This window comes from Talpa europaea, assembly GCF_964194135.1.
Source record: "Talpa europaea genome assembly, chromosome: 2".
NCBI classification, from domain to species: Eukaryota; Metazoa; Chordata; class Mammalia; order Eulipotyphla; family Talpidae; genus Talpa; species Talpa europaea.
In genome coordinates, this window is record NC_140068.1 from 153,786,678 (window position 1) to 153,805,382 (window position 18,705).

Consider the following 18,705-nt stretch of genomic DNA (forward strand, 5'->3'; position numbering starts at 1 on the left):
CGGCGGCCAATGGCGGCGGCGCCGCGGCGGGGGCGGGGCAGGAACCGCGCGCTGACAGCCCGGCCCGGCCCCGCCCGTCCCCGCGGCTCCGGGAGCGCAGCCGGCCAGGGCCCGCGGCCGCGGCAGGCGAGGGCGGGCGCCGGGTCGTGGCCGCCGCGCTGCTGCGCCCTCCCCGCCGCGCGCGCAGCCGCCTCCGGGCGCCGGCGACTCCCCCGCGGCCGAGCCGTCCCCGCCGGGCCCGGGCGCGCTGGTGCGCGGGCGCGGGCGGCGCTCAGGACGCGCGAGGGGCCGGCCCGGGCGGCGCGGGCGCCGGGATGAGCCGGCCATGGAGCGGCCGCGGCCGGGCGCGCGGAGCCGGCCCGCGCGGCAGCGACCGCGCCGCCTGAGCCGGGGCCCCGGGAGCCCTGGGGGGGGGCCCCCGCGGCCGCCTCCGGGACGCACGGGAGCCCCGCGCGGCGGACCCCGCAGCGGCCGCGGCGCTGAGCCGGCGCGTCCCGGGCTGCGCGCCCTCGGCGCTGGGGCCCCGGCCGGGCGCGGGCGCGGGCGCGGGGCCGGCGAGGGGCGAGTGCGCGCGAGTGCGCCCGGGAGCGACCCGCGGCCGGCGGCCCGAGCGGCCATGCTGCCCGGGGTGGGCGTGTTCGGCACCAGCCTCACGGCGCGGGTCATCATCCCGCTGCTCAAGGACGAGGGCTTCGCGGTGAAGGCGCTGTGGGGCCGCACGCAGGAGGAGGCCGAGGAGCTGGCCGGGGAGATGAGCGTCCCCTTCTACACCAGCCGCATCGACGAGGTGCTGCTGCACCAGGACGTGGACCTGGTGTGCATCAACCTGCCGCCGCCGCTCACCAGGCAGATCGCGGTCAAGACCCTGGGTGAGCACCCCCGAGCCCCCCACCCCTCCCTCTCCTCGCCGCCCCCGAGCCCCGACAGCCCGCGCTGCACCTGCCCGGCGAGGGGCCCCGCGCACCCGCACCCCACGCCGCGCGCCTCGCTCCCCGTCCCTGGCCTCTCCCACCCCTGCGCTTTCTCCGTGCGGGCATCACCTGGAGGCGCGACCCAGGTGTGCGGCGCGGCGGCCGGAGGAGGCGCGCGCCCGGGGGTGGGCGCTGGGCCCTGAGCGCGGGCTGCTCGGAGCAGGTCCCCGGGGCGCGTGCCCCGCCCGGGGTGCGCCCGGGGCCGCCTCAAGAAAGGGCCCCACGTGCGTCTCGGGTTTTCCCGGGGTCCGCCGACGCCTGACAGCTAGCAGCTCTGCGCCCCGGGAGAGCAGCCCTTTCCTCCGGGACTTAGTGGAGTATAAAATTAGGGCTGTGAGCAGCTGATTAGCTGGAGTTTCTTCGTTTTCGCGGAAAGCCAGGAGGGCGGGAGGGGTGGGGAGTCGTGGGGAGAGGTGGGGAGCGGGCCGGGGGGCGGGATCTGCTGGAACGGCCCCAGGGAGTCGTGGGTTCGCCAGAAGTGGTTTGAAAAAAATCAGGGAAATTTAAGTTTCCAGGGAGCAGCTCAGCAACGATCTTCAGTGCAGACTTGGAGGAACAGGTCTTAGGTCTTTAGCGAACGGTGCAGGAGCTGCAGAGATGCGGGTGCTGTGTGTGGGGAAGGCCCCGCGCTGCCAGTTACACTTGGAAGCCGGCGACGGTTCCCCCTCAGTTTGCTTGGGGAACAGCTCCCAGGCGCAGTGTTGACAAGCGTTGGGGTGAGCTCCCTGCTCCTCACCATCTGGGGCCTGCAGCTCTTTGGGTCTGATCCTCCCAGAGTAGCAGTCTAGGCGCCTCTGCTGTGTGCAGAGGAAGAATGTCTTGTCCATCAGCAGTTCTCACGCAGGCCTAGGGAGACTGCGCACGCTTGACTTTTGGGAGAAATAGATCACCCACCCTTGAAAGCTGGGCATTGTATTGGTGGGGAAAGAAACAAAACTTAGGGTCCAGGATGTCACCTCAGAGGTGAGTTAGAAGGGGAGAATGGAAATGGGCAGAAGGACACCCAGAAGCCAATTACTGCTTATGTAATCTTTGGAAAGAATGTTGTATATTAAAAAACAGGTATGGATTGGGGGTAGGTGAAATGTATGTGCATATTAATTTTATTGAAGGTTTATTTATTTATGCATACAGGAACTTGGGTGTAGGCCAGAGGTGCAGGGGGTGAGAGGATTCACCAGAGACAGAGTGGGGAGCGGAACAGGTGGATCCGCTGAAATCCACTGCTGAGGGGAGCAGCGGGGAGACAGGAGAGGTCTGCTGTGCCATGTGGGTAGCTCCCTGGCTGGCTGGGGATCAAACTTGTGCTGCAGAGGCTGTGGACAGCTTCACAGGCTATGTCTTAACCCCTTGCGCCACCAGAGAGGCCCTGTGTATATTAATTTTATCTTCAAAGACCTATGACCAGACCAGCAGGCCCTTTCTCCCTGGAAAACCAGTTTTGAATCTGGCCGTTCTTCTCTTTACTCAGAATGGACACTTGATGGAATTCCTAAGGAGGCTGGTTTCAAGTTGTCAAGTTTCACATTCACTCTATTAAGCTTTGACCTTTGTTGCCTGGTTTCTTTGGCCTTGAATCGAATGCCATTAGGTTCTACCCCTGCATTTCCTTTCTGTTTGTTCTAACATACGTGAGGTCGCTGCGCTCTGCCCTCACAGTGGTTCTGTGCATTTCAGCTGGATTAGAACTCTCCCAGAGCCCACATCTGTTAGGCCAGTTTGTATGAAACAGGACCCTGGAAGTCTTATGACAGGTCATGTCAAAGATGTGGCTGTAACGTTGCTTCTCCCCTCTTAAGGCAGCACAACCTCGCAGACCATCAACTCCAGAGCCTGTCTAAGGAAAGCAGCAATTTGGGGAACAAGAATGTTCAGTTTTGACCATCTCTAGTACTTTAGCAATGAAAGTATTTGGGGATTCTGACTTTGAGAGAAGTGGTACAAAATTATACATCTGGATACTTCTGTTCTTATTTTCAAAAATCCCTCTGATTTGTTTTTTTCTTGACTCTTTGAGTGCCAGAGACATAGAAAATAGACTTAATTTAATAGTCAAGTCTATGGAATAGGTTTTTATCATGTTTTTCTTGTAGGTTTTGGGCTTTTATTTTTCTCACACCAGGTTCTACAGGGAATTTAAGGTAGTCTGTAGTTTTTTAGAAAATGTGGAGGCATCGGATATAGGTGTGGCTGTGCTTTGGTCTTGTTTCAGATTTTATCTTCATTGGAAAATCCCTGGACCTGCTGTCCTTTGCATTGTGTCTTCAAGTGCACAGCAGGGGGGTGGTCCTGATTTGCTTTGCTGTCACAGTTAGAGGTTCAACAAATACACAACACAGGAAGTGAAAAACCCCAAACAGTTATTGGGCTGGGCTGGCCGTTGGGGGTTTAGAGACTCTATGTTTGCTTGGAGTTGAAATAAGCCAGGCTTGAGAGTGCTGGTGAATTGTCCTTCTTTACTGAAGGCCCGAGTGTGCAGTTGTGTGCCCAGCGATGGTGACCACTCTGTCACCCTCAGGTCCTTCCTGGAACTGGCCACAGGGCTGTCAAGGGGAGCTTTTTGGTCTAGAGATCATAGAGAAATGAGACGTGGAAGCTATTGAATTTCTCACATCTTCCTCTAATTTCTAAAAATGTCCTTGAAATCCCTACTTCGGTAAACTAGGTATTTTTCTGTTGTAGGATCTTTTCTACCATGTACAATTACTACGGTTCCCAGCAGGTATTTCTTGTTAAATATCTCCTATTTGCCAGGCACTGTGGTCGGTGCTGAGTATAAAATATTTCAGGATGAAAACAATCCGCTATGAGAGATATTAGCCCCATTTAACAGATGAAGGCGACTAAAACTCAGAGATCTGGTGGTGATCAGACTGCCTGAACTGCTGATAGTCCAGTTGCTCAAGGATATCCAGCTAGAGATTTCGACCCTCCATCTTGTCCTCTTCCACTGTGATTTCTTCCTCGTGCATCCCCAACGTGGCCTCAGGTCGTTCTCTCAGACAGCCGGCTGCTCTGGCGAAATGGCTGGGGTTATCCTTTATTCCTGATACCCCACCCATGGAATCACTTCTTAAATCTGGTTGGTGCCCTCGTTCCTCTTGTATCTGTTCCCTTTTCTGCATCTTTGCATCCTCCATAGAAGAAATTGATCCCTTACCTAGTTTCTGAATTAGGTTCTGTCTGCCCCCTCCCTTCCTCACTGCTGCCAAAATTACCTGGACGAACCAAAGGCCTGCTCATCACTTCTGGGCAAAGCCCCAACTTCCTGGCATGATAGATCGGCAAGAGCCAGCCCCTGAAGACCCTGCCCAGCCTCGCGCTGCACCTTCTGGAGCCCCGTGAGCTTCAGCTGAACCAAATTACTGGGATTTTTTTGAATGGAGTGTGTTTGTTCATACATCCATGGCTCTGTCCAGAAACCCTTTGCCGGGCCTCCCCTGGTGGCGCAGCGGTTGAGCGCTGGGCTGCGAGGCTGCCCGCAGCCTCTGCAGCACCCGTTCATTCCCCAGACGCCGGCAAAGGTCCCACAAAAAAAAAGAAACCCTTTGCCTTGTGCTTGTGGTTGATGACTGTTCATCCTTCAAGACTCAGCCTGAGTATTACCTCCTTCTGGAGTTCTTACTCTTCATCAGTCCTGCCCCCCCACGTACCTGTCTGAGGCTTCAGCACCACAAGCTGGGATCTTTACTGGCACCTATTTTTAATACATTTGTTTAAAAGTTAAGTTTTAGTTATTTTAAGGAGGTTATGCATCCACATGGTACACATTTCAAATGCCACAAGAGTACATGTCTTCCAATTCCTGTCCTACAACTGGAAGAGATTATGGATACCAGCTTTTTATGTCTTCCTTTGAAGATTTTTCTAGGCATATACTGGAAAAAATATGCGTGAACTTTTAAAGTATTTTTTCATAATTGGTAACATCTTGTATATACCATTACATACTGTGCTTTTTGTAACATATCATCTTGAAAATGTAGGTATCGATGGATACACAGATCTATAGGTGTACATAGGTATACATACACACATATATGCAACTAAAAATTGAGACTGTGAAGTCATCTTGTTTCTGTTTTGGGCTGATAATACTTCACTGTATAGATCATACAAAAATTTTAACCAGCTTTCTATTGCTCAGCTTGTAGGTTTTTCATAATATTTTGCTTGTATAAACAGGCAATGGATAATCTAGAACATGTCATTTTGCAAGATGCCAGTCCAATGTGCAGGATAAATACATGAATGGCTGGTTAAAAAGTATGTGCCCATTTTATTTAACAAAGCCATTGCCAAATGAGCCAGTCTGTGAAATGACCGTGCATTTTGTCAGTTTCCTTGTGTGCCTCTTTCCGTTAAGTCCCATGACTGAAGGCAGCGAAGGGTGGTCTGTCTTGCCTTTGTAGCCAGAGCAGATCCGTATGTGGGGCCCGCACTCTCCTCAGTCAAGACATGTTTCCCAGGTAACCCTCCCCGGGGGCCATTGCACCCTGACCATGCAGAACTACCCAGCTGCCTCCTGAGGTCCGGTCTTGTTTCTTCTCCAGTGTATTCTCCACTCACAGGGGAAGTGATAGCTGTGTCATTCCTGGCCCAGAGCCCATGGCACTTGGACAACATTCCAGCAACTTCTGTGACTTGTTTGGCCTGAAACGGCCCTGCCTAACATCACTCCCCTCTCTCCAGCGGCCGCGTGTCTCTTGCCACTTGGACTTCGTTTCTCTTTCTTAAACACACCTAGCTCAACGTGGGGCCTGTGCGAACTGGCCCTTCCCTTACCCAGAAGCCTCTCCCCTCATTGTTTTAAGCGGCTAGGTAGTTCTGTCTTCCAAGTTCCAACTTAAAGCTCTATCAGGAGAGAAGATTTTGGACCTTACCCTCCAGTCAAACGTCTTCCTCCACCTCTCTATCGTGCGTCTGTCATCCTTTTTATTTTCTTGGTGGCACAGTTGGTATCACAGTTTGCGATCATCTCTTTCATTTGTTTGCTTGTCCTCTTATTTGCTATTTGTCTCCCTGACTAGGCTGTAAGTACTTTGAGAGACGGCCTTTGTCTGCCCGCTCCAGCATCGCCTTATCGTCCCTTGACAGTGCCAGGCACTGAGTCACCTAGCAGGTGCACTATAAATATTTGCTGAATGACAAATGAATGCATTTTTTAAAGATTTATTTATTTATGCATGTAAGAACCGGGGTACAGGCCAGAGGTGTGGGAGGGTGAGAGGATTCACCAGGGAGCAGAACAGGCAGATTGGCTGAAAACACTGCTGAGGGGAGCAGTCGGTGAGACAGGAGAAGTCTGCTGCACCATGTGGGTATCTCTCTGGCTGGCCAGTGTTTGAACTCATGCTGCAGAGGCTGCAGATAGCTTCATAGTGCTGTGCTTAACCCCTTGTGCCACCAGGGAGGCCCAAATGAATGAGCAAATCTTTGGAGAAAAGCAAAAGGTTCTAAGTAGGATATGTCCACCGATACATATTTTCCTGCATGCAGTAGCCCAGGGGTTCTCAGACTTACTGTGCATTCACATCTGGGAACCTTGTCAAAATGCAGATTCCTGGGCAGGACAGGACCTCCAGCATTTGCATTCCCAGCCATGGATACTGGGGCAGCCGTCCCATGGAGACAGGTGACGACATCTGTTTTCATGATGCCTCTGCGGGCTTTTGGAGACTGTGGATTTGACTCTGCAGGGGAAGCCTCCGTGGGGCGAATGGAAGGCTCCTTTGGGAAGGAGAGTGAGGCTGTCAGCTTCCCTAAGCTTCGATCTTGCTGCATGTTGGTCTTGCCCCAACTTGTTTGGCATCGTTCGCGGAGGCACCGGGCCAGTGTGCCCTTTCCTGTCCCACTTCACAGTGTGGGCAGTTGCTCAATGTGGAGGAGGCTGCCGGGCAGGGGTGAGAGAGCAGGGAGGAAACAGGGTTGGGGCAGGGCCCCTGTCGACCTGTTGCCACACGGCGGAGATACAGCTGCAGAAAATGAAATGGTGTCTTTGAACTTGAAGTCTCAGCAAACTCCGAGTTTCCATTTCTTCCTTGAAGTCTTTTGTTAGCCTGTTCCTCTCTGAAGACTGCGTGGAAAAGGGGGTGGAATTTTTCTCTCTGAGTTTCTGCCCCTAAGCGCCCAGTGGAATGATTTCGATCTCTAGGTTTGGTGTGGCCTTGAGGAAGCCCTGGGGCTCTATGTAAAGGAAAGGGATGACTCTGTTTACTGTAAGGAAAAGTCAAGCCTCACTGATCTCAGTTCATCTGTCTGAAATTAGGTGCAGTTGACTGATTATTTGGTTGATGCTATCAGGCTTTGAAAATGTACAGTTCTGCAGAAGAAGCCAGTTGAAGAAGTTGGATATCTTGATACTTGAAACTGAGGAAGTAAACCCCCTCCCCCCACAAATACTAGAAGAAAATCACATGCATTAAGGGAAAGAAATATGTAAGCAACTAGTTATGTATTTTGATTCCGGGCTATCATGGGCCAGGCAAAGGGCATCCCTGTACAAGATGTTGTGATTCAAAAACTAAGTAATGGGCTCACCCAGGGTTGCTGTGACAGTTAAAATGAGACTTTCCTTAGGTAGCTCCATATGTTCTTTATAATTCTTCTCTCTCCAGTGTCATCAGATCTCTAGCCTATGCCACATCATGTTTCTGAAGATTTCCTTTCCATATTCTTTGAAGAGCTGATTCCCTCCAGCTGGATTTAGAAAATACACTTTACAAGGTTTTTAGAAAACACACAATTTTTTTTTTCCTTTTCAAAGGGAGTGATCATAAGCCAAGTTTCAGATATCATATGTGCTGTGAATCCAGCACTTGCTTCACAGAGATGTGATCTGGAAGGGGCTGATGGTGTTACCAGGAACTCACCAGGCTCCTGTGAAGACTTACCATCACGAGGACGCTGTCTCAAGGAACTGGGGCAGTGATGTGGCTGAGTCTCTAGGTGCCCGGATGCCATGAACTCCCAGAATTTTACAGTTCTGTGTTCTGTGTCTCTCCATATGTCAGTTTCATCATCCTTCCCCATTTAGATCAGCTTCCTCTGCTTCGTGGGCCCCTTGGTGGACAGGTCCTGTTCAAATGCAGCTCCCCAATATAAATATTCCAGGTGCAGCCATCCAAATTCCTGCTCCCACACCTGGTTGCTCCTGCCTGTGCCTGCTGCTTTTCCTGGCTCAGCCTTTTTGGAGATTATCTCAAAATGTGGGGGATACCTCACAAAATACTGTGGGGACCACTGTACTGGAGGGCAGTAGAGGTGGAGGAGTTGGAAGTGGGTCATTCTCAGCTGAGTCAAACTCCAAAAAGGTTCGGATTATGAGTATACTGATTTGGAAAATGATTTGACAAAGATAGACAGTTCTTGATTACACAGATCTACACCCACTTTATGAAATACACCTTTGGCATTTTGCTGCTTTTATATTGACTATAGTAAAACTGGAAGAAAAAAGGTATGTGATGATCAGATGACGTCATTCTTGTTGCCCTTATTATAATTATATTTAGGATGTAGCTATAGAAAGGATGTGATGGGAAAGTAGGTAGACATGCCTGATTGAGTGGAGTTTTATGATCATTTGCCAGAAAAGATTCACTGATCTTTTCTGAGCACCCGAGTGGCATGTGTCAGCAGAGGGCTTGTGCGTGAGGCTTAGTCCTTTTGTACTTAAGTATTAGTTTAGGTCCTCAAAGGAGACAGGAAAAGTTCTTAGGTCCTTGGAGAAAGAAGGGTTTCCACCTTCAGACGGAAGTTGTAACTTTTCCTCTTTGGGTCCCCAACCTGCTGGCCTGCCCTGCAAATTTCACACTTGTCAGCCCCCACAATTTCCTGAAACAAATCCTTTAAAAATAAAGCTGTACATAACCAACATGCTGTTGGTTCTGTTTTCTGGAGAACCCTGACAACTACAGACTTAGGCTGGCTCAAGGCCACCTGGCCAGGAGAGTCAGGTGACGAGACACTGGGGCGACATGTCATGCCAGTGTGGGTCTGGAAAGACTGGTTGGTAGAGAACCTCTCTGTGTGTTCAGCTGGCAGGTGTGGAAGGTGTGGAGGAGAGAGTTCTGAGCATTGCCTCAAAGCAGGGTGACCTTGAAGGCTGACCTTGGTTCAGACTCAAGTCATGGTGGATGTTGGGGAGCAACCCTTGTTGCTGAGTCCTCTTCCTGACCAGTTATACACCAGTGAATAGGGGAAGCTGGCTCCTTGGGTTTGGGCAAGTCTGGGATATGGGGGAGCGGGGGGGTTAGACTTGCCTTGAAAAGTCTTCATGCCCTGGAGAGTGTTTATACACACAGAAAAAAATTACATCATAATTTTATGTTAAAACTCATACATAAAAATGATACAAGTTGTTTTCTAAATTTTCAATTTCCAACTCGGAGTACAGAGATGCCCTTTTAGTTAGCTTAATAGCCATTAGTTAGAACTATAGATTTTTGAAGTCCCAAATTATGTTGGTTTGCAGTTTTAGCATTTTTTTTAAATAGCTTTATTGGGGGTCTCCCTGGTGGCACAGCAGGTTGAGCGCAGCGCTGTGAAGCTGACTGCAGCCTCTGCAGCGAGGGTTCGATCCCCTGCCAGGGAGATACCCACATGACGCAGCAGACCTCTCCTGCCTCGCCCGCTGCTCCCCTCAGCAGTGTATTTCAGTCAGTCTGCCTGTTCTGCTCCCCACTCTGTCTCTGGTGAATACTCTCACCCTCTCGCACCTCTGGCCTGTACCCCAGCTCTTGTATAAATAAATAAATCTTTAAAAAATAGCTTTATTGGAATATACTATACATATTGGAATGTTCACTCATTGTAAGTGGTTCAATGATTTTTAGTACATTTATATAGTTATGCAACTATCATCACAAGCCTTTTAGAACATTACCAATACTCCAAAGAGTTTCCTCATACCTATGTGTATCCAAGCCCCATGCCCATTCTTAGCCTTAGGCAATCACAGATCTGCTTTTGATTTCTATTGTTTTTCCTTTCAAAGAAATTTTATATAAAGAAATTTCATATAATATGTAGCCTTTGTGTCTGGCTCCCTTCACAGCATAATGTGGTGTTGACCCATGTCATTATATATAGCAGAAGTTCATTCCTTTCATTCCTTTTTTAATTATTGAGTAACATTCCATTGTATGGATATATCATTTTTGTTAATTTTCGTTCACCATTGATTATATATTTACATTGTTTCCAGTTTTTAGCTGTGCTGAATAATGCTGTTATGAACATTTGCATACATGCCTTTTGTAGATCCGTATTTTTATTTCTCTTGGATAAAACCTAGGAGTGAAATTGCTGGATGATATGGTATGTACATATTTCACTTTTTAAGAAACTGTCAAACTTTTCCAAAGCAGCTGTACACATTTTTTTCTTTTTTTTTTTACATTTCTACCAGCAATGTCGGCAAATTCTAATTTCTTTACTTGGTGTTGTCAATCTATTTGATAAAACCATTATAGTTGGTGTGACATGGTCTCTCATGATTCGCATTAACATTTCCCTAATGACTAATGATATCAAACACTTTTTATATGCTTATAAGTCTGTCATATATCTTCTTTGTTCAAATGTCTACTAAAAGCTCTTGCCCGTTTCTAAACTGGGTTGTTTTTGTTGTCTTAATTTTGAGTTGTAAGAAGTGATTTTGTGACTTTGTTTTCTTATTGCTGACGTCAGTTAAGTAACTCGACTTCAATTGGAGAGGGGTAGTTTTGTGGTTTTCAAATATTTCCCTTTATTTTTTATTTCAGAGATAACTGAATTCGTTCTCCAATCCAAGTAATAGTCGCTTTGCCAAATATTCATTGAAATGATTCATTATTTAGAAGCCCGAGACAACCATGTGAGCAGATGCTGATGACTGGGCTCCAGTGTGCCCCTAGGTCCTGATGATGCGCTGAATACTCTTTGAAGGACATTTCCAATTCAAAGATTATCTGCAGTGCCCCAGGGTCATTTAATCACTTATTTTGCCCACTGTCTGGAGAGGGTTTCTTGATATCTCTCTCTCTCTTTTTTTTTTTTTAATTTAATAAACGCCTTTGGATGTTTTTAGCACTATTTTTTTAAAGATTTATTTACTTATTTATACAAGAGCTGGGGTTCAGGCCAGATGCATGGGAGGGTGAGAGGATTCACCAGAGACAGAGCAGGGAACAGAACAGGCAGAGTGACGAAATACACCGCCAAGAGGAGCAGCGGGCTTGATAAGAGAGGCCTAAGGTGCCATGTGGGATCCTTGCCGGCCTGCCGGGATCGAACTGGTGCTGCCGAGGCTGCGGACAGCTTCACAGCGCTGTGCTCAACCTCTGCACCACCAGAGAAGGCCTGTTTGTAGCACTATTAACTGTGGTGAGAAATAAGCCATATAGTAAGCTGTGGTCTTTGTCTTTGAGAGAAGATAACGCACATGCAAACACACAACAATGCAGTGAAATAAATGATTCAGCACAGACCTGAATAGTTCTATTGCAGTGCCAGGAAATGTTTGCTGAAGGCAACGAGCAGCTCAAAAATATGAGTATTGGCATAAGGGTCAGCCACTGGGTAGCTTCCCAGCACCAGTGTACATAAAAGGCACTAAAACAAAGGGGGAAACATAGGGAAAATGCTGGAACAGAATTTCCCGCGTGAGAAGGATTATGTGTTCTCGGGAACCTTGCTGTGGAGTGTGGCCTGGCAGGGGCTTCCGCCAATGGGTGGTGAGTTATTGCTACATGGCCCAGTGAGGGGTCAGATAGAGTTTGCAGCTTAGCTTTTGTTTTGCTGAGCTGGGAACTTGAGTTGGAGGTTAGAGATAAAACGTGCTGGCCTGTGAGGAAAGGCCACACTATCCCCAGTGCCCTTCCCCTCAGACAGCCAGGCTCCCTGAGGAGGTGGCCTTGCAGATAATGGATGCTGCTGGAGTGCTGATGGAAGAGGGCTTTCTGGGAGCTGGCGTGGTCTGGGAAGATCTTTTGGAGGAGGTGGGGCTTACATTTGACCAAGAAGAGGAGAGAGCATTTAAATAATTGAAAAGGAAGATGTAGGCGGCTGTATAATATGAAATCCTCTCAAGGAATCACATGGCTCTGTAGCAACACTGAGGAGAACGGTTTGTTTTAAGGACATTTAAGAACGTCCAAAATTAAAAGCCGATATTTCATACCTAGATTTAATATTTTTGCTAGTATGTTCCTCTCTCCCTCCTTGGTGTGCAGTGAGTTTCACTTGCGTCTTCCTCTGCCCTTGGAGCCCAAACGGTGACAGTCACAGATGTCGCAGCTCTGGGGTCGGCAGTGGAAACAGCTTGTGGAACACTGGGAGGGAGCCCATGAGAGGGCCACAAATGGCCGCCTTTGGGGTCTGAACAAGCTGCAAAGATCGATTTAGCGAAGCCAGTGGTAAAGGCCAAAGACCCAGAGGGATGGAGTCGGCTAGGCTCCGCCACATGTGGAGAGCGTGTCAGCGGAGGAGGCCTCCACTGTGCGCTTCCTCATGGACACTTGTTCCACAGTCGAGCCCATTTAGGTCCGGGGCAGATGCTGGCCTGGGGCTCTGGGGTGCTGGGAGAAACAGCCGGCGCATGTCGCTGCATGTGCTTGTCAAGGTCAGGAGGCTGGCGCGAGTGGGAGGAGACTGTGACCCTGAGGCCCCCTGCAGAGCGGTCTGCTGCTGGGGGAGGCGGTTCTAGGATGAGGTCGCAGTGGTGGAATGAATAGTCAGACCTGATTCGGGGTCTACAAGTCTGTCAAGGGCATTGCCAGGTGAGTGTGCCAGCTGAGGCTCTTCAAAGCTCCCCAGATGTGATATACCATGTACCTTCATTGCTTTATTCCAAAAGGTAAAGTTCCTTGCTGAATTTGTTGCCATCCGTTGAAAGTAAAGTGAGGCATCCAGATGCTTTTACCCCATCAGTGGAAAAGTCATGCAGTTTGAAGAGGCTGCCCCAGCACGCTACCTGGGGTTGGGTCCTGGGGTTGTGAGTCCTCTGCTTGACTTCTGTGAGCCTCAGTTTCTTCCTCTTTGATCATAGAAATACCCAACTCAGAGGCTGTTGACTGAAACAGGAACTTGCGTATAGCCGAGTGCTTAATAAACATAAGAGCATTACGATTAATCAGAACTCACAGTGAGCTACAGTAATTCATTCTTTCCTTAAACAAATATTTATTGAGTACCAGCTCTATACCAGGCACTCTTTAGATCAGTGCTTTGTACAGTAGCCATTGCAGCTCTTTAGATTTACATAAATTAAAATTATTATTATTATTTTTTTTATGCATACAAGAGCTGGGGTATAAGCCAGAGGGGTGTGAGGATTCGCCAGAGACAGAGTAGGGAACAGAACAGGCAGATCTACTGAAACTCACTGCTGAGGGGAGCAGCGGGTGAGACAGGAGAGGTCTGCTGCACCATGTGGGTAGCTCCCTTGCTGCCCGGGATGGAACTCGTGCTCCAAAGGCTGCGGATTGCTTCATAGTGCGGTGCTTAACCCCTTGTGCCACCAGGGAGGCCCCCATAAATTAAAATTAAATATTCATTTCCTCAGTTGCCCTGGCCACATTTCAAGTGCTTGAAGGCCACGTGTGACTGACTAGTGGCTACCATATTGGACATGCCACGTTGAACATCCCCACCGTTGGACAGTGCTAATCTCAACATGAACATGGCGTCATTTATGCTTGATATAAATATGGATTTTTAAGAAATCCAAACTTTGGGGTGCATTCTGTTTTCTCCTAGGAAGGGGATGATAGGGAGTCTACACAGTGGGTTACTGGTGTCTCAAACTAATTATTAGATATTTAATGAGGTGTGTAAGATCTCTACCATTAATAAAAAGATGAGCTGTGGAGAGTGTCCTGAAATCTCCATTGGATGTTGGGAATGAGAGATAAATGACACTCCTCCCACCTGGGGGTCACCACAGGAGCTTTTGGTAGCAGATGCACAGAGGAGGCTGGAGTGACGCCAGCACAGGATTTCAGCTTTGCTCGCAGGAAATGTTTTCTTAGTCTTTGCAGCAACCCTGTGAGATTTTCACGTTCTTTCTCCAATGTAAAGCCCCAAAGCACAGAAAAGCAAAGTGACTGGGGAGCTTGTAGAGGAGGGTGGTGGTGGGGAAGGGACTAGATTTAGGGAAGATACTCACAGTTTCTGAGGGCCTGGCTGGGGCAGGGAGACTGATGTAAGAGCAGGAAGGTTGCTTTCTACTCTGCTGCTCACATACTGTGTGACTCTGGGCAAAATGAGGTTTCCGGCTGAATTCCTCCACTTCCCTACATCTGAGGGGAAAGACTAATAAGTACGAAAGCTTGGAGCCTCCATGAATACATAATTACTATTTTGCTAATTATTATTGCTTTTCTTCTTCAAGTCCCATTAACTTTGTGAAAGCAATATCCATCTGTGAGCATCCCTACAGGAGCCGGGACTGCGGAATTCCAGCTCGTTGGAGCTTGGAGGGAGAGGGTAGTGTGCATTTGTGAGAACATGAGCACATCTGTGCCCAAGTGTGAGCACATCCGTGTCCTACAGAATGTCTCTCGACTAGTGTTCAAGGCAAGGTGAGGGTTTTAGAGTCCTTGTTTAAATTTGTCATCGGCAGCTCTTTATCTCCCGCAGGAATATGGGCACTCAAAATTGAGTGATGAAGAAGAGAAGGTCTCTTCACCCTTTCTAATAAAGCTGGGGCACGGAGGAGAAAAGAGCAGCAGGCATAAATATTTAGGGGGAAAAAACGTCACATGGCTTTGTTTGTCTGAACTTCTGCTCTTTCTAGCGCCGCCCACATGGGATATTTGTTTACACTGACGATGCTGCTCTCAGAGTCCTGGGGGACAGGCTCACAGCCCTTGGGGACACGGCCCGTCTGACTTAATATGCACAGCTGTTCACGTCTGGGCACAGCAGTGGCCCGGCTCCCCAGAGAGGTCCCTGGGTACCACAATGCTGCGTTGGTCTGTGGAGCTGAGATGTAGCTGCCGTGCTTACCCAAATGCAGGGGTGCCGTCCACAGCCGGCCCCACAGGCGTTTCCAGGATGGTGTGTGCACGGGCAGGTGACTTTTCTCCTCTGTAGCCCCCAAGACCCAGTCTGGATGACGCTGGCAGGGGCACTGTGATAGGGAACGCCTCCTGGTGCTGGGGAAGCCCGTGGGATGGCCTTGACCACATTCCCCCAGAAGGGATTACTGCTTGGGTTGTTGTCAGTTTTCATGCAGTTCCACCTTTGTCTTCACCATCCATTTCTTGAGTGTCTACAAAGTATGTGGCAGTATTCTAGGCTGTGAGGCCTGAGAAGAAATGAAAGATGCTTAAGTTATGGTATTTCCTCTGAAAGAACTTATAACCTACCCGTGTTTAAATGAGATGAGGAACTGGCACCGGGCACTTACATAGTAGGTCCAGACCCAGCACAAGCCACTGTTACCTCATTCTCACCTCATAACTGACCTTCAAGGTGGGTGTTTAGCGTGTCCATCTGCACGCGGGAAATTGAGCTGTGGAGTGTAGGTTCAGCATCGCATAACATGGACTGTGACACCTTTTTTCACACTTTAACATCTAAATTATGACTGTCATGTTTAATTTAGTGACAGAGGGGCCTCCCTGGTGGCGCACGGGGCTAAGACACAGCACTATGAAGCTATCTGCAGCCACTGCAGCGCAAGTTCGATCCCCGGGAGGCCAGAGAGCTACCCACATGGCACAGCAGACCTCTCCTGACTCACCTGCTGCTCCCCTCAACAGTGTATTTTAGTTGATCTGCCTGTTCTGCTCCCCACTCTGTCTCTGGTGAATCCTCTCACCCCCCGCACCTCTGGCCTGTACCCCCATTCTTGTATGCATAAAAATTAATAAATCTTAAAAAAAAAAAAAACCAGTAGAGAAGGAAACATTTCAATTAAAAAAAGATATAATGACAGAAGCTTTCTTGGTCATAAGTAAAATAATTGTAGGCCTTTGCAGTGTGTCCTTGATTCTGTGAAACAGGATATTTTGTCAGGTCCACTCAGCTAAGTAGTGGACTCAGATGCTAACCACTGTGTGCTGACCGTGACTGCGTGCTTCAAAATCCGTGGTCCATGTGCACAAAGGCCTTAGGATTTTGACAAAGTATGAAAAGGGGAATGAGAACTGACCAGGAGCCCACATGATCTGCTAGCATAGCCGAAGGAGATGACAGCCTGTGTCAAACCAGATGTTGAGTGATTTAGAAAATGTTATTTCATCGTCTTCCCTGCTCTGCTGATAAAAACTCAGCATATTATAATTTGAAGAGGCCAAAAATAAATGGTAAACTTGTCTGGATAAGATAGAAATAGAGAAGCCATGTGTTCCTCTGTTGGTTCTGGGGTGCTCTACGCTGAGAGTGGGATGTTCTAGGCTCAGGTTTTACCTGCAGGGATCCTGAGGTACCTGATGAGTCCAGAGAACAGCCATAGGTGACACAGGCTGACTCCCTGCCCCTGGGCCTAATTCTGGCCAGGCCCCACATACATGGCTGAGTGTTTATCATCATCCTAACGCCCAGCTATGCAGTCAGCTCTGTTGAATTCCACAGCTGTCTAGGATTCAGAAAGCAGCTCCAAGGGTGATCGGGGACAGCAGCTAAGCCGCGGCGACGTGCAGTGACCCCCAGCCTTGCTCATCCTGGCCTCCATGGGCTTAGAGCTCTGGTCCCATGATGGGCTTTGACAAAGTCATTTTCTTGAGCAACTGATAGTGAAAAGCAGGGAAGAAAAGGGTCACGTTGGGTGATCTGGTGTCATGGGAGGCTGTCCGGGTGGGTAGAAAGAGAGCACTCCTGGCTGTGGGAGCACGGAGGCAAACCTTGGCAGGACCTGTCTCCCTCAGCGCAGGGAAAAAGCAAGTCTCAGAGGAGCTGAGTGACTGTCCTGGTCACAGAGTGAAGCGGTGATGCCAGAGGCAGGAGCAATCCAGGACCTCCAGAGAGAGCTCTTTTCACCTTATCAGATATTCAGTCCTCAGAGCGGGAGCTGTATTTCTCCAACAATGTGGAAAATTGGGAAGTTGACTTCTGGGAAGCGCTCGTAAGGAAGTAGCCACATAATAACTAAGAAAAAACTGCAGACACAATCGTGGTCAGGGAAGCCTTACTCACAATACTGAAATGCTAGAAACCAACAGGAATGTTCAAGAGTAGACTATGTAAATATAGTGAGTACCATTGATTAAATAGCCATTGGGATTAAATAATCATTGAGATGATGTGTAGGAAGACTAGCAAAAATGGGGAGTTTTTTATTCTATACCAGCAAAGGATACTGGAGCATTTGTAGATTCGTAATGACATCCTTGCTATTATAGACACACGTGCAAGCATACCCGGGAAACTAAAATCAGGTAGGTTAATAAGCCAAAAGCCTAATGATAGTTATTATGGATTACGGGATTCTGAGCTTTTTCCTTCGCTAAATTTTCAATTTTAAGACTATGATCCTAATGTAAAAAATACATTTATTATCTTTGTCTCAAATTTATTTATTATCGTCTCAGAAGAGACAATCATGGGAAAGTTGGCTGGGAAGACTATCCAAGCTTTACATTCTGTGATCCTTGGAATCTGGGACATGGACAGATGTTCGTGGTGCAACAAAAATTAGTCCAGCATGAGCCAGAGACAGTCTTCCCCGCCACGGAAGTGGCTGTATGACGATCTAGGAGCTCGGCTGTTGTGCAGGGGGTAATTCGAAGTGACTCTGAATTTGGGGGAACTCATAGGCTCTTGGTTGTTAGGGTCACATATTTGTACTTTTAAACCCAAAACGTTGCAGGAAGGAAGGGGCTGGGCTCACCCGCGTCTCCCTCTGCCTCCTGCCCTGGCCTCAGGTGGACGTGATGCGCTCGTTGGCTTCAGTCTTCCCAAGACACACAGGAATGGTGTGAATGCAGCGTTTCCAGTTTCCATTTCCCCTTTTCTTTGCAGAGAGTTTTCTTTTGAGCCAAACCTGTGCTGTTGTAGATGGTTAGCCGCTTCCGAACCTTTTTTCTGGAAAGTCTGCGGGGATTTCTTTCTGGGCTTGGTGGATGGGTGGTGGCAAAGCCTAAGGATGTTGGCCTGGGAGCCTGGGCAGGTGATTCTTGTCCTGGCACCCACAACTAATGAGCTGTGTGACCTTGGGCAAGTGACCTCACCTCTCTGGACTTCCGTTTTCTTAACCGTGAAATGCAGGCTCCGGAGGTGGTTCATAAGAGTCCCTGCCAGTTCTACCTTGTTTATCTATTCCAGCAACTCACTTTAAATGCTTGGCATTGACTGGGAAAAAGTATTTGGCTTGGCAAATATTTTTAAGTGCTGTTTTATTACCATTGCTATCATATGGTTGATTAGCTTCATTTTTTTTTTCCCTTTTAATCTGCTCAGCAAGCACACAGCTCTGCTTTGTACCAGAATACATTCTTTCTTTCATCTGCCAGGGAGGAGCTGTGTTCTAGAGGCAGTGATTTGGCTGGTGTTGGCTTAGTGGGAAGACTGCTCACCCGCAGTGTGACTGGGTGTGCCTGGGTATGTACAGGCGTATGTGTGTGTGTGGGGGGGGGGCTCCACCCACATTTATCATGCCCCTGATGATTTTTTCCCTTTGATGTCACTGCTGAGAAACGCACCTGCATAGTTAGCTCTCTCTGCCAGCTGTCAAGCTGGCTGTGGGGCTTGGAGTGATTTCTGGGCACCACTTTGCCAGCGCTGTGGACCTTTGGGGTTAGCTTCC

At 48.9% G+C, this 18,705-nt stretch overlaps 1 protein-coding gene across 1 annotated transcript in view; it reads left to right on the forward strand.

Moving 5' to 3' along the window:
- Window positions 1-616: 616 nt before the first annotated feature.
- The window catches only part of GFOD1 (Gfo/Idh/MocA-like oxidoreductase domain containing 1), a gene marked incomplete at both ends in the record, with an annotated part of 108,532 nt that continues 90,443 nt past the window's right edge, over window positions 617-18,705 (forward strand). The window contains one exon of the mRNA XM_084228007.1: window positions 617-869. Within this exon, the coding sequence (XP_084084133.1) occupies window positions 617-869 (253 nt within the window). The remainder of the gene's footprint in view (window positions 870-18,705) is intronic.